At 40.0% G+C, this 21,987-nt stretch overlaps 1 protein-coding gene across 25 annotated transcripts in view; it reads left to right on the top strand.

The window, feature by feature from the left end:
- DMD (dystrophin) overlaps positions 1-21,558 on the top strand; it is a 1,213,044-nt gene extending 1,191,486 nt beyond the window's left edge. For 16 of the 25 annotated variants that reach the window (XM_062608095.1, XM_062608090.1, XM_062608086.1 and 13 more), the window contains 4 exons: positions 1,373-1,616; positions 1,982-2,105; positions 5,994-6,086; positions 19,039-21,558. In XM_062608095.1, coding sequence (XP_062464079.1) covers positions 1,373-1,616; positions 1,982-2,105; positions 5,994-6,086; positions 19,039-19,136 — 559 coding nt within the window. In that variant the 3' untranslated portion in view covers positions 19,137-21,558. Of the gene's footprint in view, positions 1-1,372; positions 1,617-1,981; positions 2,106-5,993; positions 6,087-13,038; positions 13,071-13,268; positions 16,296-19,038 lie in introns of those variants that run through there. The other 9 variants (XM_062608091.1, XM_062608084.1, XM_062608093.1 and 6 more) reach the window with 4 other exon arrangements.
- The last annotated feature ends 429 nt before the right edge of the window (positions 21,559-21,987 follow it).

Below are 21,987 nucleotides of genomic sequence, written 5' to 3'. Positions count from 1 at the left end.
TGTCCTTGGCATTGCTTTCTTATCTATGTGAAACAAAGTATATTGCTTGAGTTCTTGTTCTGCTCACAATAATGTACCTTTAGAAGAGTTTCAGAGCTTAGTGAGGTTTACTGGGAGGTGTCTGAGGTGCTGTTAAGCTTCCAGCCCAAACTGTCAGTGCGTACTGTGATTTGCAGGCAGAACTGGCAAAAAGTGCCTGTTTTCACAACCTCAAATAAGAACAACTTGAAAAAAATGAAATCTGGGTCGCCACTTGTGATGAGTAAGCAGTTACCAGAGCATCCTCCTTCTGGGAAGCTCTAAAGGAATATCATAGCAACAGAATCCCAGTGCAATTTATTAGCCTTCCCTTGCCTACAAAGCTTCTGTTGCAAGTTACTGTTTTTGCAGTTTCGGACTGCCTTATCCCTAGCAGGGTTTCAGTTTCTTACCTTCTGTGCTCATCCTGCTTGGTAAGGCTTTTTCACGTGGACCACTGTAGATCATATTAACCTACGGAGTGTTTTACTGGAGTAAAACTGGAGCTTTACAGAATAAAAGAACAAGCTTAGCAGTGCCAGTTCTCTACACAGGGCAGTCCAAATGAAGATGAAAATTATAGCCCCAGAAGTTAGTGCAGTGCAGTTCAACAGAGCAGTTCACTAATTTGTTTTTTTTCTCATATTAGGTTAGTAATTTTAGAGCTAGGCTGGAGATGCAGTTGCAAATAGAAAGGGAGGAGAGTGATGTGACCTGAGTGGCAATGGCAGGGTTGCAAATGAGCTCTTGAGTTCTGTGTTTTGCTCTGACTTTCTGCATGGCCGCCTTTCTGTCTTAGCTTTCTCATCTGTAGAACGGATAGGCCAGCCAGGTGGTGTCCACTTTGATTAGTGTTTGTAAAGGGCTTTGATCACCCGAAGTCCTCTTTTAGCGCTAATTGGTCCTCGAATGTATTTGTGCATGGAAGCAAACATGCAGTCCAACTTGTGCTGAGAAGGATAAAAAGCAGGAAGCCGAGGAGGACTGGTCCCAGGACAGGCTGTACCCGGGCTTTCGGGAGGGTGTCTGGAGCCCAGCCAGCCTTTTGTGCTGTGGGCCCTGCAAGGGAATTAATCGTGAATTCTGGATTTGGAGAAAGCCTTTAGGCAGTGTTTATATCAGAAGTCCATATAGTATCAGCTCCATGCACATCTGTGAGGTGTAAGCGTACATGAATATACATGCATGCGGATTCAGCAGAATGAAAGGCAGGTGATGTAGGTGAGCCTCTTCCCCCCTGTAGTTAGACACATGACACCACACAAGATGCCTGCTCACTGCCCCTTGCAGAGTATAGCCTAAACTGGCCTATTCGGCTCCATAAAGCTTTTACCTTTTTATTATTTCTCAACAGAAATTTGCAAGCAGAGTATGACCGTTTGAAGCAACAGCATGACCACAAAGGACTGTCTCCACTGCCGTCCCCACCGGAGATGATGCCAGTTTCTCCACAAAGCCCACGGGATGCTGAACTCATTGCGGAAGCCAAGCTGCTTCGCCAGCACAAGGGCCGCCTGGAGGCCAGGATGCAAATTCTGGAGGATCACAACAAACAGCTGGAGTCACAGCTGCACAGGCTGAGGCAGCTGCTGGAGCAGGTGAGCCCTTAAGCCTTTCTTCTGGATCTCTTTCCAGGACTAGAAAGTAGAGTCACTTTCCAAACAGCGTGTGAAGCATTATCAATAACAGCAACATACCAAGAAATCATATCTGTGGAGGCTAGTGAGAGAATAATGTTAAATTGTTCTACAGAGTGCAAGTGAAAGTGCAAAATCATGTTTCAGTGTTCTTACTTAGTCTTCTTCCTTGTTTTATTGAGAATTTAAATCCATTGTTTGCATGGATATATTTACTTATACAGAAAAATTGTGTGTATTCATGGAATAAAAAATACAGAGATACAAAGATTTGTGCAAGTGTAATGAGAGATTATTAGTCTCTTCTTTTTGTCTTCAATTTTCAGCCACAGGCAGATGCCAAGTTGAATGGTACAACACTGTCATCTCCTTCTGCCTCTTTGCAGAGGTCAGACAGCAGTCAGCCAATGCTTCTTCGTGTAGTTGGCAGCCAGACTTCAGAAACCATGGGTAAGATAACAAAGTTCAGATTGTCATAAAATATGTAGTTCCATTTTTCCGGAAAAAAAGACCCTTAAAACCAGAAAATACTCTTCTCTCTTGTTTAGTTCAGTGAGAATGAAGTAGACATTTGCAGTGGCCTTCAGTGTCATCACTAAAAAGCTGACTATTATATTCAAACTGACTTTCATCTATTAAGTGTGACATGGCTGATTTAAATGCACACAGTTTTCATTATGGCTAAGAGATCAAATGTATGATTAATCATCTCCACGTTAACTGATATGATCTTCTTTTTAATATGTCATGGCTCAGTCAGTAGGATTGAGCTGTCACTCATAGGCAGTGCTCATCTAGTGTCTTCTAAATATCACATCAGATGTGATAATGAACATCATTTGAGTTGTGGAGTAAGGCTAAGTAATGATATTCTGTAGCTAGAGGCTAGAATTATTATTTTGGTGCTTTCAGTAACTGCTTTGTAGCATTTTCCTAATTTCCTGTCTGTTATATAATTAGTAAGTATTTATTACCAAGTAGTAAGGATTTTCTGCTAAACCAACCATTGCAGCATCTTTAAGCAGATGTGCTTAAGTTATTTGAACAAGATACTGTTTTAAGACTGATGATAATATTCAGCTTCATACACAGAAATTTATTTAGTGTGTATTGGAGAGAGGCTTTGGGGGAGGGTGAGAGACTTACGTGAAAGCTTTGCTGTGGTTCTGAGAGAATCGGTGACAGTGAGAAATTGAATGGGAGGGGACATGCTGCTGTGTCTGAAGTGCCATCATGGTGGGAGATGCAGCTTGGTCGTGGCCTTTTTCTTTCATCCTGAGCATAGGCAGTAATGTCAGCCTGTGCCAGTATCAAACAAGATGGGATCTGTACACCCTACAGCACAAAATAAAAAAGTGAAACGAATTATACCTTTAGGAATGCTTAAGTTAAATCCTGGGGTGAGAGAACAATCACAGGTAACAACAATTTCATTTGCATCTTTCTTTAACAGTATGACAAGAGAGTAATTTTGCTATGTGCAGCATACGCAGAGTAGACATCATGTATCGGAGTAATTTGCATCAGCTTTCTGAAGAAATGTCATGAATTTTATCTCATGAAATAAATTAATCAAAATACACAAGAAAAGATAGGAAGAAACTAGTTTCCATTCATCTTATTAGAAGTCCTGTAGTTTTGAATTGTATACTTTATTATGAGAAAATATAATGTATTTTTGTTTCATTTGACTCAATATAAAATTTTTCCCATTTAACTTGGGAGACTAGAATTAATTAACATGCATACAATCATGTAAACTGCTAAAACTTTTTAAAAGCAAACATTTAGACATGACATGGGCTTCTTTGTTTGATTGAGCCAATATGCAGAAGGACAGTAAGTTGTTGAATTATTATCAGTATGATTGTGTTGAGACTCGGCAAAGCAACACTGTTGGCAGCATGGAGTAGAGCTTATAAAAAGAATTGCTAACTGAGCTAACAAACCACAACTAATTCAGTTTGTGAAGTCTCCTTTCACACTAGAAAGCTTTACTTGCCAGTCTGAGAGTTTTCTGAAGTGTGACTGAAAATATTCTTGAATTGTGAAGGAGCTAGAGTGGTGTTGTAAACAGTGTTCCCATGCAGCGAGCATGTGCCCAATAATGAGGGAGTCATAATTTCCAAGAAGATACTGAGGATCTCTAGGTCTCTCAGGCAATCCGGTAATTTAGCGGTAGCTTTTATATATTTTTCTTTTTAAGAGGATATCTTTGAACTTTTTCTTTGAATGTAGATCCACCATGCTTCTCTGCCTCTCTGCTTTCTCAGGGAGAGATTTCTGTGACAGAAACCACCAGTGTTTCCAGCCATTTGGTAAAAGCAGCAACCCACTCAGATCCTAATTTACAAATAGAATTCTAAGTTTATCCCATGATAACCTGAAATACAACTGGGCATGTGGAAAAGTTCTGCTTTTCTTCTCACAGACTCCTAATGGAAAGGTCCTGAACTTTGGCATTTCTCCCTCAGTCATGTAGCAGCAGACGAGGTTCTCTGGGGCATGTGAAGAACAAGAGGCTTTCCTGAACTGTAATTTGTTCAGGTACCACCAGAATATTTGAGCCCCCCATTTCTCCAAGTCTTTTGTAGAAACACAAATGGGGAAGACTCTTTTACACAAAGAGAGGTAGTTGAGGTCTGAAGGTGTCTTTACATTTGTCAGATTGCTCAGCTGACGCCTTATTTTCTCACGTACAAAAAAAAAAAATGCTCAGAAAAATCATCCATATAAGAAAAAAATAAAGATAATGCACTTTAAGTAAAGGATACAGCAGTGTTAAGGGTCAGCACAGTTCACGTCCTGTTGGTGCTTACCAGAACATTTGAAAATCAGTACATGTCCTCAGTTCTTCTGGAGCATGACAGCAGAACCACAGACCTCTTCTTTCAATCTTTAGGGCCAGATGGCTTCCTGCAGTCATTCTGATAAAGGTCCTCAGCCTGGGTAGAAGTAGCAAGATCTCACTTTTGGGTCTCTATCTTAACACCCAGCCGAGGCTGGAAGGACATTACTTCTGCTAAGGCACCTCTATCAGTACAACACTTGATGCAGAAGTAACTCATAGTGGGAGTTGATTTGTGTGAGCCCAGCACCAGTCAAAAGCTGAAAGCAGTCTCAGCAGCTATTTTTTAGATGATTTATGGAATAAAAGAAGCTGATATGAAGACCATCACTTATGTGAATTCAGAGCTTCTTGGAGAAACTTTACTTTTTGTACTGGAGTGGGAAAAAATTATTCTTGGTCAGTAATAACTCTTATGAAACTCCTGGCCCTAACATGAGGCTGATGCTAAGCCTAAGTAGGAAGTGTATGCAGTCCTGAAGTGTTCCTTTATCATCTCTTTCAGTAGGCTTTCTGCTAGTATTGAGCACCTCAATGTTTAAAGAATGTAAATGCTAAAAGAAAATCAGGCAATTAATCACTCAAGTTTAGTAGGGCAAGACATTCTAGAATGTCATTTTCAAAATGAAGATGTACCTCACATGGTTATTACAGAAGGAAAAATTGCTTTTGTGTTTTATTAGGAATAAAAGAAAACTAGTGAAAAAGGAGAAACTCACTCAAATTATATCCTTTACATCTTTTTTCAGATACTTTATTTGTATTGGAGGCTAGGGTCTACAGTAAAATCAACATATGGATTTTAGTTATCTGAAACTATGACCAAAAAAAAAACCCAGTAAAAATAAAATGTATTGAATTTCCCATTAAGCTGCTGCCCTATAATCAGGGTATAGACATTATTCATTGGGAGAAATGTATTTTGCTTTATTAAACTGCTGCTAAACCATTTTACAGTACAATTGAATGTTCTTGGAGCACCAATCTGATGCAATTAAACTGTCAGAAATATTAATACTGATGCAGATGAGAATCTGGGTTTCTACTGATTTACGTAGCTTAGGCAAAGCAGTGCTAACATGAATCCAGCACTATTAGAAAGCTGCTCAATAGCAGCACTCACAACAGCAATTTCTTTTTCCATTAATAGAATAAGAGAAGCTGAAATGAGTGTCATTTATGGAACAAAATGTTCCTAGCAGACATTTTACCCCACTTCTTTTACTAGAGTGAATTCTTTCTTAAGTCCCTTTTTACAAATTAAAAGTCAGTGCTAGTTGTTTAAAACACATTGTTTAATTTCACTTAGATCCTTAAAAAAAAAAACATAATAGTCAACAAAATCCACCTTTAAAAATCTTGACTGCATACTAAGCATAAAATGTGTTCAAGTGAACAGCCTTAGCTTCATGAAGGACATATGGAGCAGCAAGCTGTTAGCAAATGGTTTTATAGAGGCTCTTATACAGTGGTGTGGATTTGCTTTCCAGGTGAGGATGAGTTGCTCAGCCCTCCCCAGGACACAAGCACAGGTTTGGAGGAAGTGATGGAGCAGCTGAACAACTCCTTCCCCAGCTCCAGAGGTGAGCGCTGCTGCCTGTGGCAGATGAGAGGGAAGAAGATAAAAGTGCTTTCTGTTCCTTGATCTTTTCAGGGGATTGTATTTTGGTTTCAGGTTTTTTTGCTGTTCTTTGTTTTTGTTTTAACAATAGCTATAGAGAAACCTGGTTTAGAGTGAGAAGCAGCCTGCTTCTCCTTTACCTTAAGCTACCTCCACAGGTAGCCCTTGCTAGATACATGAATGAAACAATGTCTGTCTGAGATTCTTTCTTCCTGAAAATTTTCTTCTCTTCCTTTTTGCCATGTTCATTTTCTCACAGCTTTTCTCCTTTTCAGGTAGTCTCCTCAATGACTTATTTTTAGTACCTGTCTTAGCACATTTTTCTTCTGTTTTTACCTTTCTCCAAGAAGAATGGTGTTTGAAATAATTAAGTTCTGAGTCAGTGATGTGACCTTGTAGACCTTGTAGCACTCTAGATTCGTAGTTCAGAGTGGTGGAGTTAAAACAAGTGGGCTGCTTTTTTGTGCAGTGTAGGCTGCAGTTGTCCTACAGATGCAGCATTTCTTTCAGTGTTTCCATTTTGCTTATTCCTGGTGTTTGCCAAAGATAAGCATTTGTATTACAAGGTTTTATTTGTTCAACCTTTTTTCATTTAAGAAGGTCTTTTCTGAGCCCAGAGGAAATACTCTGCTCAGGAAAAATGGTTTAGATTCTCAGCAGGAGGTGGTAACTTTGGGATACTACCTGTTGCTTTGAAAGAAGGCTCACAGATAAATCTCTTGGCAGAAGAAAATCCCAGTGTCTATTGATACCTGTTAGGTGGATTTCAGTAGGGGCAGAGACTTTACCGCAGTCACACATCACTCAGTTGTACTTCTTTAGTAGATAAATGTGTTAAACATTATGCTAGACTTTCAGTGAAGTGTTCTTCATCCTTTGATCTCAAAGCAAGCTCAGCTCTCACCAGGCACCATCTGTGAGTGAGAAAGAAGGCAGCAGTATAAACTGCGTAAGATCCCATGCTAAAGATCAAAAGATAGAATCATTTAGAAAGATGTTATTGAAGAAAATCTGATACAGTATATTCTTAACTACATTCATCTCCACCTCAGCATTACATTCAAAAGTCGTATTTGCCTAGATATTTGTTATCAGAGACAAGAGATGTAAAATCTTTCAAACATTAGTATATAGATAAAAACTGACTTCTTTTTGAAGTTGCTGTGTACACAAGGTTGCAACAGACAGTGCTTTCTTATCAGTGACCATCATTTATGTAAATATGTTGTATTAAGGTGATCTTGCATAATCGCATGTGTCTAGATGTAGATACATGTGTTAAAATATTCACTAAATGTGGTATCTAATTCATAATCATGATGACAATGACAGTTTCTTTTTTTAAAAAGAGCTTAGTTTTAAGTAAAATAGGAGCAATTTATGAAATAATAATGAGGTATTTGAAATACTACATACATCAGTTAATATTTTAATTCCATAAATTAAGCTATCACAGTATCACAGTATGCTAGAGATTGGAAGGGACCTCAAAAGATCAACTAGTCCAATCCCCCTGCCGGAGCAGGAACACCTAGATAATGTTACACAGGAATGTGTCCAGGCGGGTTTTGAATGTCTCCAGGGAAGGAGACTCCACAACCTCCCTGGGCAGCCTGTTCCAGTGTTCCGTCACCCTCACTGAGAAGAAGTTTCTTCTCAAGTTTAAGTGGAACCTCTTGTGTTCCAGTTTGTACCCATTACCCCTTGTCCTATCATTGTTTGCCACTGAGTAGAGCCTGGCTCCATCCTCGTGACACTCCCCTTTATATATTTATATACACTAATAAGGTCACCCCTCAGTCTCCTCTTCTCCAAACTATAGAGACCCAGCTCCCTCAGTCTTTCCTCATAAGGGAGATGCTCCACTCCCTTAATCATCTTGGTTGCCCTGCACTGGACTCTCTCCAGCAGCTCCCTGTCCTTCTTGAACTGAGTGGCCCAGAACTGGACACAATGTTCCAGATGCGGTCTCACCAGGGCAGAGTAGAGGGGAAGGAGGACCTCTCTCGACCTACTAACCACCCCCCTTCTAATACACCCCAATATGACATTGGCCTTCACAAGTGTAAGCCCAAACAAGTGATGGCAACAGATCTGAAAAGAATACATTTTCTTACATTCATCCTTACTAAGAAGAGTTAAAAAATTGTCAGATGCAAGAAAACTCAGTTATCTCAGTCTCGCATTAAGAAGTGCGTTGTTGATACAGGAGCCTATGGAATATTATTTAAAAGGTGAATAAGAACTACTTGGATAAGGTGGCACCACATGTGATATATATTGGCTTTAGAAATTAAAACTAGAAGGAAGGTGGAAGGTGGATTAAATGCCAAAGATTGACTAATACTAGAAGTAGATTTGTTTATTTCTATACTAATATTGTAGAAAAAATCTACTATGATATTCATAGACGATACAGTTCCAGAAGAGCTGCAGAGGACAGAGGGCACTCATCAAAACCTGTCTAGACTGAAACTGAGAATAACAAAATGAAATCCAGGAAGGGACAAACATCCATACAAATAACCTGAAATTTACACATGGAATCAATTGAGGAAATCTAGGGATATATTAAAAGGCCTGGGAAGTTACTGGCAGAACATTAAATGTAGGTTTCCTTTGTGGCCTGTAAACATAAGCATGTCAAATTTCAAGTTAAATGTCCAGCTCCAGCATGTCACAGAATAGGGAGTGATAGGCCTTTTGAATCAGGGACATGATTCTGGGTATTCTATTGCTCTTAGGTTAACGACAGTTTGGAGGAATGCAGAATGGTATGACAAGAGCAAACTAGACGCTGAAGGCTTTGGTTCCTGATGAAAGTTTAGAGCTGAATAAGCAGTGAAGACAGAAGAGGACTGAATTTTGGTGCATGGATGCTCAGATGCATAGTTGAACATCACAGGACACAAATTTAAAACAAAACTATTTAGTTTAAATACCAGCAATAGTATCTGAAGAGTAAGATTTGCTCAGCTTGGGAAATAATTTTCTAAAGCAAGTAGTAGCTCTTATTTTGGACTTCTGAAACAAAGCAGTAAAGTGTAGTCGTAATTAATTGCCACTTACCTGGAGATAGATTTGGTTTGATTATGACATTTTCCAAGCTTTTCCTACATAGAGTTGTTTTTAAAAGGGCACCAAGGCTTCACAGCATCATTTTGAATGCATTTTAGAGAAGCATATGTTAAACAAATCATGTTATAGACCTTCACAACCAGATCTCTGATGCAATAACTTGTGTGACTATATACCTTTCATAGGGTTTCTCAGCTTAACCTTTTGACAGTTCTTGGCATAAGGAGCAAAGGACGTCCGTGTTCCTTACATAGCTGACTGCTGGTGCTGAAAGCTGTTTCCTTTCTGGAAAGGGAAATTCTGCTGAATACCTGATGATTGCTGTCCTTAAGGAATTTTTCTTTCCTTTTAATCTGCAAGGCTTCCCATGCAGTCCTCTTTTACTTTGCTGCTCCCAGCAAATTCACAACTGCTGCAGCTGCTTCAAACAGCTGCTGTGCTAACTCAAAACAGATGTCAAAGCCAGAGGTCTGACATTTAGTGGAAATCTACCATTAAATACCACCTCAGGTTTGTTTGACCCTGCTTGATAATGTGCCACAGAGGAAAACATTTTCACGCTGTATTTGTGCCCAAGCTTCTAAATCTCCGGGGAATTGGTTCACAGTTAGAAAGTAAGATTGGCAGGCCAGTATTTTTAAGGCCAAATCCATCTCTTCTGCAGCACTGAGAACAAACAAGTTGCACTGCTTCAGGTGGATCTCATGGCAGACCACACTGTGCTTTGCAGTTACTGTTTTGTGGCAGATGCTTTCTATGAATGGAGCTCAGAGAGGAATTTAGAGACAGGAGTTCCTGAGCTAACTAAAGTTGATGAGAGAACTTCTCAGGCCTTCAATGCAGGCCCTTGATGGTGGATAATAAGGAAGTGGGAGCTAAGAAGTGGTTAGAAATGTGACCCCAATGGCTCAAAAGAGTTGAGAGGCCATGACATACATAATATGAAAACACTTGGAGAGGGATCAGTACTCACCATTATTGTTTAGCATAGTATTGCTTGATACAGTTGTTGTCTTGTGCTATGAAATTACAGCCCAGAGAGGTTTGGCTGTCCTATTCCTCGAAGTGTTCAAGGCCAGGTTGTATGGGTCTTTGAGCAACCTGGTCTGATGGAAGCTGTCCCTGCTCCTGGCAGAGGGGTTGGAACTAGGTGATCTTTAAGGTGCCTTCCAACCCAAACCATTCTGTGATTCTATGAATCTGCATAGATGAAATTTCTATTAATGCCTCTGATTTCAGGTTTGATTCGATCACTCTCTGTGTACCTTTGCCTGTGATACAATGTCACGTAGATTTCCAAAACAGAAAAAGCAAGAAAGACTGCTATTTTGTAAGGGCAGGAAATCTTGATTTGAGCAGTAATAATAGATGATTAGGCACCTGTGGATTGTGTATCAGTATTTTGATGCCTTCTAGAATATAAATTTCAGAACCATGGCAATACAGACAATCTTCTTCCTCTGCAATTTATGTGAAACCATACTCCTTGCTGTAAAACCTAGAGACACACATTCATTCATATGCAAAGAAGAAAATAAAGTAAAATCCGTAAAACCCTTTTTAATCTCCCTCTAAAAGAAATCAGCTTACTGTAGTAGTGCTACTCTTTGTTGCAGTTAACAAATTCTAGGGCTGATTACTCACCACAGACTTTTCTCACCAGCTGTTTTGTGTTGTGCAGAGCTATCCCAGTTACCTTTAAATACATTAATTTTCAAACAGAATCCAGTCTGTCTCTTAGATATTTAAATTAGACACAGTGTAGCTGCAGTCTTAGTCTTAGGCGCTTGTGGAGACAGGTAGGCATTTTTTAAGACCTCCAAAAGGATCCAGTATTTTGCGTGTAGGCAGTTCCTTCTCTCTTCTTGACTCAAAATTAACTGTCCTCTGCTGCATCTCATTCGTGCCCCGGGACTCTTGAACACCTCACTATATCATGCTGCAGTTTCTGGAGGCCTTAGCTAGACCACCTACTCACCTAAACCCTGAGGCTGTACCTCAGAAGAAGACCAAAGTGTGCAATGGATTTTATATCTTCATTTTCAAGGATTTTCTGTTACATGATTTGTATTTGTGAGAGCTTCTCATCTTCCGTCCTGGGAGGCATTTTGTAGGGAGTTCATGGCTCCTGATAAATCACCAGAGGAGGTCACAGGTTGCGTAAGTGCTCATATAAATCCAAGAGAGTTAGGCAGGCCTGCAAGGTGAAGTTCTCAGAACTGAAGTGACACCTCTGGGCCATCAAGCTCACCCTGGTACCTCTGTGCACCACTAGCACGTGTGGTATAGACAACCTGAATTGAGGCTCCCCTTAGCAGAATAAAAACCCACCTGCAAAGCATGACTGTAAACCTATTATGCCCCATCCCTGGCAGTGTTCAAGTACAGGTTGTCTGGGGCTATGAGCAAGCTGGTCTAGCAGAAGGTGTCCCTGACCATGGCAGGGAGTTAGAACTAGGTGATCTTTAAGGTCCCTTCCAACCCTAACCATTGTGTGATTCTATGGTCATTTCTAATAGCAAGCATACTACTGTGGAGAGCAAGAGGGGAAGGAAGGGAATAAAACTTCCTCTTTCAATAAATCATAACCTTTGATGTCCAGGTCCTTCAGAGGCTGCCCCAGCTGTTTCCATTGCCTATTGTTTGCAGCTGAGCAGTGGCTGTGACCTGTGGTGGTCAGTGATGCCATTCACTTCCTCCGCCCTGTCCTCCTCTCCTTTACCACCCCTGCTCAGCTTTGCTGTGATGCTGACCCTTGTTCTGCTCCTTGTAAAATATCTGCAAAGCTATTTGTTGTCTTCCTTCCCTTCTCCTGCAGGCTGCCATATCTAGAAAAAAACTCAACAGCAATTAGGTTACTGGCCATGTGTTCTCCTGTTTGTGTCTGTATCTTTCCACATTGTCCCATACTTCATTTACAATTACATCATTTACAACAACTCTGGGTCAAAAAGCATCCTCTTTCTTGATCAGTAACTTTTTCACTGAAGACTGCAAGTCGAGCAGTGTTGGTGCTGGTAGTAATGGGCCAGTGGCAGTGGGACGCTGCTTCTCTAGACAGCGAGTGTTTTATCACCAGCTGTGGAAGTGGAGGGAAAGGAAGAGGTGTCTCCACTGTTGACTGACACCTGGCTTTCTTTTGTTAAAAACAAATATGCTATGGTAAGTGTTTGGGAAGAATCAGTATGATTCAAGTTTGGCTTCTGTGAAGGCTCCTTAAGAACATCTTTTCAGCTCAGCCCATTAAGGACTCCTCCATTTTAGCAGTGCAACTTGAAAGTGATGAGATCTTTTCCCTTTTTTTCCCCCTTAATTTTTTTTTTCTCCCTTTTTCATTCTGCTCTCCAGTTTTACAGTGCTTGCAGATCAGTTTGTTGGAAACACCTTATGGAATGTATTTATCTTTAATGTGAGCATGTTATGTTCCCACTGTGCAGCTTTAGGTGGAAAATGTGTGTATGCGTATGTGTAGATGTATACCTGTATATATGTATGTAGGCCATAATAAAACTTCAAGTGTGTGGATTAATTAATTTGACATTGGAGAAACATCATTTTGCCACTGATCAGTAGAAGTACTCAAGTTTTCTCAAGTGTTTTTGCTACATTAAAACCAAGTCACAGATTACAGAATTGTGCTTGAATAAATCACGTCAGAATCATTACTGGATTTCAGTACACTTTCAGTCTTCGTGTAAAGCAGAAATGCAGTTATTTTATATTAAATTCCTAAGTGGGAATGGAAATGTCTCTTACAGTGTAAAATATATATTCACATGTGGTTTTTTCCCTTTCTTTTCTGATATTTCTTCCACTTCCTCTCTCTGTTCCTAAAGGAAGAAATGCCCCTGGAAAGCCAGTGAGAGAGGTTAGTGAGATGCAAGCTCACTGCCATGGCTTCTGTTTGTCACAGCTTGCTTTCTGTGTCCAGCATGAGTGTGATGGCAGCACGGGTTTGCTTGGGTTTGATGAAGGGTGGGGGTGGTTTTCTTTTGCTTTGGGTTTGGTATTTGCCGAGTGCGTTCCCCATGTGTGCTCTTACAGTAGCGTACCTCTCAACTTTCAGTGGGGACAGTGGCAGCTCACTGATCTGCATTTTCCTACATCCTCCCAGAGGTGGAAACTCAGGAATGGGGAGGAGAAAACAGTACATTAAAATTAAACCTCTGTATGATAAATGTGGTAAGCAGCTATGCTGCAGTCATTGACTTGTGTTCTGTTGCTCTTGTATGTAAGCAGAACAGGGAGACCCATGTCTCTTGTCCTGCTTACATATTCACAATTGTATGTACATACATGTGCCAATATACCAACCGTCATCTGCAGTTACTAAACAGTTTTTTTTCTTTTTCTTTAGAACAGTGAGAGTTGAGAGGTATAAGAGATTCAGGTGTTTTAATTTCCTGGTATATATATATGAAGAATGCTACTAACATTCACCAGCTCCACAGTGTTGTATTGGCAATGCAAATGGGCGATGGTTTTCACTGTGTGCTTTGGACACGGTTGGTTTGCTGCAAAATAGATTCTAGAATTTATACTTCACTGCTTGTTAATGGAGGAAAACGTTTTGCGCTGTTGTCATAGTACCTTTGAAAGTACTTCCAGAGAGCCTTGATTTTTTCCTCTGTGAAGCTGCTCTTCACTCGCCAACCAGGTACAAGGTTTGAAAGCTGAATTCCTAGTGAAAATTATTATTAAAGATGAAATATTCAGAGGCTGCCTGAGTGCAATTGCAAGTAGCTGTGAAATGACCTTTCATGCACAGATGATGTTCAGTGTGGATGAGGCAGAAATTGAAGGGTAACCCGGTCTGCAAACTTCTGCTGGTGCAGAGAGTGGGGCTCATGGAAGCACACTGCCCTGCGGTTTTTGGCAGTGCTGCTGTGAACCCCCAGTCACTGACAGGCTGCCCTGGGTAAGCCAGGATTTGTTCCAGTGTGGTACCTTGAAATATAGTGGTTCTCTGCATTGGCTGTAGGAACTGGCACAGGTCCAGACACTTCTAGGTATAAGAGCCTCGGTGTGGTTAAGTCTGTCCTCAAATGGCAGGTCCTCTCTCATATGGATCAAAAATAGGGTGCTTGGGATGTCATTTACAGAACTGCACCAGTCCACAAATTTAATGGAAATTATTTAATTTTCAGCCCTACATATTCTTGGCTCATACAGCCAGAGAATTGTTCTCCAGCTCAGCAAAGCAGGTTGTTGATTTCTAGTATCTTCATTCAGATTTATGCATATTACTCAGAAAAAGCTTCTGCTGCTGAATGCATACTTGATACAATTAATGAAAAATAATAAACAAACAGATAGGAAAATGTACATGCCTTGCCTGATCAGATTCCAGCAGTTTAATCCTAAAAAAGTTGACTTCAGTGAATCACTCACCACTCACTCTCCAGCTGTACTTGTTATCACTGATGGTTCCAGAAGGGGCTTGGTAACTTGCAGAGCTGAATATAAAACGCCATTCTCCATCTGATTATGAAGTGTATGAGCTAAGGTATAGAACAATTTTTGCTTTATGTACAACTCCATTTGCACAAAAGCAGATCATGCTGTTTTAAACCCACCCTGCCAGGTTTTGATCCCATTACTCACATTAGGTGTTGTTTTCATGTGTAATCCCATGGATTTTGTAGCATTATTCAATATGAATAAGGAAATCAAAATCCAAGTTACCAGCAGGAAGGATTTTTCTCTTGACAGGGAAGGGTTAGAAATCTGCTACAAAAAAAAGGCACTGCATTGTGTTTGGGTTTATTAATTTACTTTCTGTCCATTCTTTCAAGTCTGAATGCTTTTCATTTATTTCTCTGACAAGCTGTAGTGTAAGATTGTCATTCAGTTCCTGTGCCGTCACCCAAGGGCCTTAATTCCAGTAGAGCCTCTAAAGCAAATTCAGCAGATGTGAAACACATCACTCTGCATGTGACTAGAAGTGATGTAGTTAGTGTCTGCAGAAATAGGTGCTTCTTCAAAGCAAACATACCTGTGTTAATAGTCCCTCCGTTTTATAAGTCTAAGTTAATACTGTCCATGTCCACTTTGAGCTTTATTGCTGTATTTCAAAGTGTGTGCTATTTTTTTATTATACAGTAGCTTCTCTTAACCTTTCAGTGCCTTAAGCATGGAGAAAACTTTTTCAGCTTTAATGTTTTTAAAAAAACAAAACAGAATTGATGCCTTCTTCGGTGGCGTTACTTTAACAATATCAATAATAATGAGTGTACAGCTATGATTTATATTTTTCCAAGTGATTTTAGGACAGTATTTTTCTCATTTGCTTGTTAATCAAAAATGTCAGTGTCCTGTGTTTCAGTCTTAGAGAGGGCAAGTAAGCAGTATTCAACAGAATAAATAGAGCTATATAAAACCAGTGAGTACATCTGAGCCATTATTTAGGTAACAGGCACTATAGAAAAGGGTGCATTCATTGCACATACAGTACCAGTACATCATGGCATACGTTCACCAGCTGAGTGGCTGGAGCACTGTTGCACTGCCCTCTCTTCTGGCGTCCTCCATCCCACAATTGTCCCAAAGACTACTGTCAACAAGCTGTTGCACTTTACAGTCCAGCTATTAACATAAACTGCAGTCAGCAGATGTTTATCGTCATGCTCTGAGCTGTAAAGTAGGATGGCTCGGGAGAAGATACACAATTGTTCAGGTTTTCTGCAGTGGAAATTAAGACCTGTGCTAGAGAAGTAGCATGGGTGGTGTGGGGTAGAGGGAGTTGTGTCTCCTTAATCACCCCAGCGTGCCTCTGTGCCGCTTCTGTGGAGAGAGATCGGATTTGAACCATGGTTATTGCAAAACTATGGCAGCAATTAACAGAGAAAAGAAAAAAAGACTAACAGACTTTCCTGTAATTTTTATGGATTAAAATACCTGGTGATCCCTGGATGCAGAAGGTCTTCTTGGCCTGTGTTTTAGTTACCTGAACAATTTAGCAGTTTGTACCTACTGTGGGATACTTCTGAGAGACTTTTTTTCTACATTTTTGATTGCAGTTATTCTTTCTACGCCTAGCCTCTTTCTATAAAACCAGCTTGCCTTTGTTACCCTTACAGCTCTGTATCTGACAGTACAAAACAGTATTCACAAATACTGATTTTTTCTAAAGATGGGGTTAAGCAGTTTGCTGTAACCCCACGGAAGGGCTGTCACTCTTTCTGAGCTGGGAATGAGTGGTGGTAGAGCCTCAGAAGAGCCCTGGAGTCCCATCATTGTTTCTAGAAGCAGCAGATTGCCACAAACCTGAATAAGAGACCATGGCAGCAGTGTCTCTCAGAGCTAGCTAGCCAGTTACAACTCTCCTGACTGTTCTGTCTCATATCTCTGGGTTGATGAACTGGAAACAGAAGAATATTTAAAGCCTAGAGATTTCTTGAAAGTGGTTTGTAGAGACAGGATGCTGCAGTCACTGCAGTTATATCAGTGTTATTGGTAAAGCTGTGATGGCACATGCTACAGATGTACCTGAGCCATGTCAGAGTTTCAGGTAAGTAGATCAAACCGGTGACAGTTACAATTCTGTTTACATAAGCATCTCCCATAAAAATAGGGTCTTGTTTTCATATAGCTTCTTCAAATTTTCACTTTCCATGGTGTAATTTGCTGGGTTGATCTTAGCCTGCATGGTGTAAATAAGAAAGATTATCCTTTACATCTGAAATAAATGTGGTAGCATACATTTACTTTAAAGTAAACTGTGTTTTGTCCAAAACTTGGCAGGCACTGTTACTTGATGTGCTGATGAGCAAATTAGAAGTTTTTGCTTATGACTAATAGGATATCTATACCTTAATGATTTATGGATGAAATTGAAGTTTGATGCATCTGTTTCACTGTGCATTAGTACAATTAGCAAACTGTCACCAGATTAGAACCAAGTATTTCTTTGTATTGATATCTGGCAATTATTACCATGCACAGCGCAGGTCACTATTGAGGCTGCTTGTCGAGTCGTATTTGAATGTAAAAGGTGATAGTAGTTCTCCAGAAAAATACTCTGGATATTCCTCAGGTCACTTTTTTTCAATTCCATAGATGCTGATGAATATTAACTAATGTTACTCCAAGGTCCTATGTTCTGCAGAAATATCAGCAGTGCATGACTACCATAATTTATGAATATTTGGAAGGGGATTGTGAGTTTGATTTGCTCCACGAGGAAGGTTCACTCCTGTTGTTAGAGAAGACAGTTGTGTCAGGAAGACACTCTCTTTGTAGGTAGGCACTAGTAACAGTCAGGCTTCGATGCATTACAGACAGGGAGTTCATGAAAGGTGTGTCTGCATACTTTATTCACGTCCTTTATTCATTTGGTTGCTCCTTCCAGAAGGACTGTGGCGAGGGGCTGTCATCCAGGCTAATGCAAAGCATTCCTGGGAAGCAGAGTTGTGGGCAGGTGGCATTGTAAACCCCATTTTTTTTCAAAACCTGTATTTTCAGGGAGTAAATCAAACCCCTCAGGCCATAGCAACATGTAGTTTTATTGTGTCACACTTTCCCTGTTGCTGGCAATGTGTGGCTTAGAAACTTCTTGAGTTAGAGGTCACGTGCACTTCTTTGCATCTAAAATCTTTCTTCAGTGATTATTTTCTAATTTGTTTTTTAAGTCATTTATGTGTTTGGCCTCAACATCAGCCTGTGGTGATGAGTTCAGTAATACAATTTTATGCTGTGTGGAGTATAATTTCCTTCTGCTTGTTTAAAGACCTTCTGTCTGCTCATTCCTGCTTGTCCTTGCAAGAAATCTTGAACACTTGGTCCTTGGTTGCTCATCTTGTAGAGTGCCTAGATCTGTCATGTATTTTTTTGGTAGGGAGACTCCAGATTTGGTTCAGCTGTATAGACCATGATGTCTCTGTGTTGAGATGCCAGAGGGTATTTGAGACATAGAGGGCTGCAAATCTTGACACAAGACTTTCGGGGGGGGGGGGAACGACACTCTTCTGAACAGCAGCTGGAGACCGCACAGCATTTGCCAAGGGCCTAAAATGGCAACTTTTGGAAATATAATCTCTCTGCCTTCAAGTCTGCTTAGTTTTTCATTGTGATAAAGCCGTTTCTTACTGCTGATGAGCACTGCTACCTTTCCTTTACATTTTCAGCAGATATGAGTGTGAGAAGTTGTTACAGGTTTCAACTCCAGAATTGTGGTCTGTGGTTGTTTATCACTTCTATGTAGGAGGACAGTGGGCTGTGGTGATAGGACCTTACTCTTTACAGGTGAGGAGAAATGTGCAAGTGAACCACTGTATAGTACATTACTTGATAACTGGCATCTTTGTGCTGAACTGCTGTTTGAGAAGCAAAGAATATTTTAAAAATGATTGAATGAGCTGCAGCCCTCAACATTTTAGTGTCTGTGCAGGTATCCTGCTGGGACCTCTTGGGTTTAATGATTTAGTTAATTACTGCTGATCTGTTTGTTTCTGTTTCTCTCCTTGATAGACTTTGAATGGTCAAACACTTGCAGCACCAGTCAGAAACTTTTCTGTGATGTTGATGGATTTAATCCTTCCTTTTGGTGAACATTCGTAACAATGAAGCTTCGTCACTACAGGGCGGGGTTTTTTGGAACACAAACACACTGGCTTATGGTCAGCATAGTTTACCATAGCCATTCAAGCTAGTATTGCTAAGTGTTCTGCAAAACCAGCAACTTTTGCTAAGGACAAAATATTGGACTCATCCAGTGTATTCCTGGGAATGGCAGCAAGTGATGGATCTGTGCTCAGCCTCTCTAGTAAAACACTCATTCCTACCAACATACTGCTGTATTGTCTTCCTTTAATGTCCTCTTTGACTTTCTTTTTCAGGCCACAATGTAGGAAGCCTTTTCCACATGGCAGACGACTTGGGAAGAGCAATGGAAACCTTAGTGACAGTGATGACTGACAACAAGGTGTTAGAATAGCAAGATGTGTTTTACGACTTCAGGCATCCCGCATGGTTTTTATAATATTCATACTACAAAGAGGATTAGACTGTAAGAGTTTACAAGAAAACAAATCTATATTTTTGTGAAGGGTAGTGGTACTATACTGTAGATTTCAGTAGTTTCCTAAGTCTGTTACTGTTTTGTTAACAATGGCAAGTTTTACACGTCTATGCAATTGTACAAAAATTACAAGAAAACAACATGTAAAATCTTGATAGCTAAATAACTTGCCATTTCTTTATATGGAACGCATTTCGGGTTGTTTAAAAAAATTTATAACAGTTATAATGAAAGATTGTAAACTAAAGTGTGCTTTATAAAAATGTTTATAGAAACCCCCTTTAAAAAAAACACACAAAAAAATTACTGAGGCAGTGCATTTCTTCAGTTTCATTTCAGCTCTGTAACTACATCAGAGATTCATGTCCTGTGTTCTTTTCCTTGCCTAGCAAAAATAAAAAGGGAAAACAGTATTTCCTGCAGCAACACCAAAATGGCCAACTTATATTTACTTACATTTCCCATTGGTTTTGTCTGACTAGGGCTGGCTTAAAAAAAAAGAAGCTCCTGAACTTCCAGTGAAGGTAGTTGCTGCCTCTTGCCAGTAAAATTAAGGATTACATGAATTACACAGCTAGTTTGCAATAATTAAATGAAAGAGCACATTACATGACAGAAAATGAAAAAAAAAAAACCAACAAAAAAACTAGGAAAAAAAAAAACAAAAACAACAGAAAACCAACAAAAAACAGACAGCCCAGAAGGAGAGAATTTAATGACCATCTTATGTTCTCTGCTGACTAAATTCCTGAATGCTATTAGTAAAGGAAAGTAGAAATTGCCTTACCAGATTAAAACTTTGGACCCTGGTGTCTGGCACCCCACTGGCTGCTACTGCTTCAGCAGGAGCTGGGCACAGGTCTTCCCTCACAGGTGGCATCATCACCTTTGCTGCAGAGGAGAGAAGAAAGGGAGATAGAAGTTCCTCCTGACCCCCTGTGGGATCAGCTTCTGACTCGAAGCACAAGTAGGTAATTCACAGAGCAACATTGCTTGTCCAGCTCCTGATGCTGTTAATGAGCATGAAGCTCCTCAGTCCTCTGGAAAATAAAACCAGAGCTTTCCACATGTGTCTCAACCTGCTACAGCAGTGAGTCCCAAGGAGCTGTAATGCTGCAAGTGTCCTTCAGGAAAGGCTGTAGAAGAGTTACTGCTGTTCTTGTGCACACATGATCAGGTAAAGGTAGCCACACTGCTCCATGAGATACTTATCACCAATAAAAATGCCCTGGTCCTTTCTCCTTCCACATTTCTCTCTACAAGTAACCCCACACAACTAACAGCAACGTGAGAAAGAGAGGAACTGATAGCAAACAGATAAGCCAGCTTGACTGCAGCTCATGAGAGGTAGGTTCCAGTATGAGGTGCTGTCAGCAAAAGCTTTACCACTTCGTTCTCTTAACCAGCTTTTAATTTTACCTTAGAATATGTAGAAACACATCATCTGACTCTATATTGCAAGAGTAAAAAAATCTGTTACCTCTTCTTGGATGAAGTGTAATTAAACTTGGGAAAGATTTTATTTAGAATGCTAGTTAACATTGAACATGGCTAGTCATGCTATTTCTACCTCACTTTGGTTTTGTGGTGTTCCTGACGATTACGTACAGATAATGTTACATCATCACCATATGTCCATTGTGTGACCAGGTCTCATCGTTTTAAATAATACCAACAATGATAACCATTTACAAAGTATAAGTACAATTCCCCCCCAAAACCTCTGCTTTCCTAATAAAGAGCTTTTTTAACACTTTATTACAATAGAAACCCTCAGTATTTCTCATGGTCCTTTTTTATCAGAAGGTTTAAATTGAAATGTGAGAAAGAGATGGGTTTCTTCTTTTTTTTTCCACCCTTATACGTTAAACCTTCTCTTCAAGAGAAAATGGAGGAAAAATGGATTGCACGGTTGTTTTCATCAGGGTTTTGTTTTGTTTGTTTTACTTTCTAGATCTTAGTTTTGGAGTGAGTCTGTCAAAAAATATTTAAGAAGCTGAAAGCTTTATCGCTGCTTTTTTAAGCATAACGGGAATTATTTCATATTCCTTATAATGGCAGAGTATTAAACTGTAAAACATAATCAGTGTAGTTGAATACATAAATACCGTATGGCATGTTATTTCATTGTTACTCAGTACTGGTTTATTACTTGGATATCATAATATATTGTGTTTTAACACCAACACTGTAACATTTACTAATTATTTTTCTAAAATTCTGTTTTACTGCTTTTTTTTTTCACAACATACCAAATTTCACCAAATATATGCCTTACTATTGTATTATATACTGCTTTACTGTGTATATCAATAAAGCACGCAATTATGGTATACAAGGTGCAATGTTTTTTACTGAGGTTCAGCAGACAACCAAGCATCTCCTCTCTGGCAGTCCTTGCCTTCGGTGTACACACTGCACCCCATAGTGCCAGTGTCTCAGTGCCTTGGCCACCTTCCTAGCAGGCAGAGTGCCAATGCTAGCACTCGGGTTTGGCTGGAAAACCAACTCTCCCTGCTGTGGCGTTTTCTTCCCTGGTTAAATTATGAACATCCCATTTTTATGCTCTCCAAGCTTTTTGGAACTTACCAGTCCCACACTTTCTGCCTTGTCAGGCAGCCTCAGATCAGATTCATCTATGCTGATCAGTCCAGCACTTGATGGTTTCCTTGCCACTAGGCATAATGCTAAAAAACACCAGTTGTCTGGGCCTTTGGGAAGTGTTTCCATCAGAGATGTTGATTGCACACGTCCTGTCTCATATCTA

Source organism: Pezoporus occidentalis, unplaced genomic scaffold, assembly GCF_034315485.1.
Source record: "Pezoporus occidentalis ecotype Australia unplaced genomic scaffold, CSIRO_AGI_Poc_V1 ctg129, whole genome shotgun sequence".
Lineage (NCBI taxonomy): Eukaryota > Metazoa > Chordata > Aves > Psittaciformes > Psittacidae > Pezoporus > Pezoporus occidentalis.
This window is presented reverse-complemented; position numbering and strand designations above follow the sequence as displayed.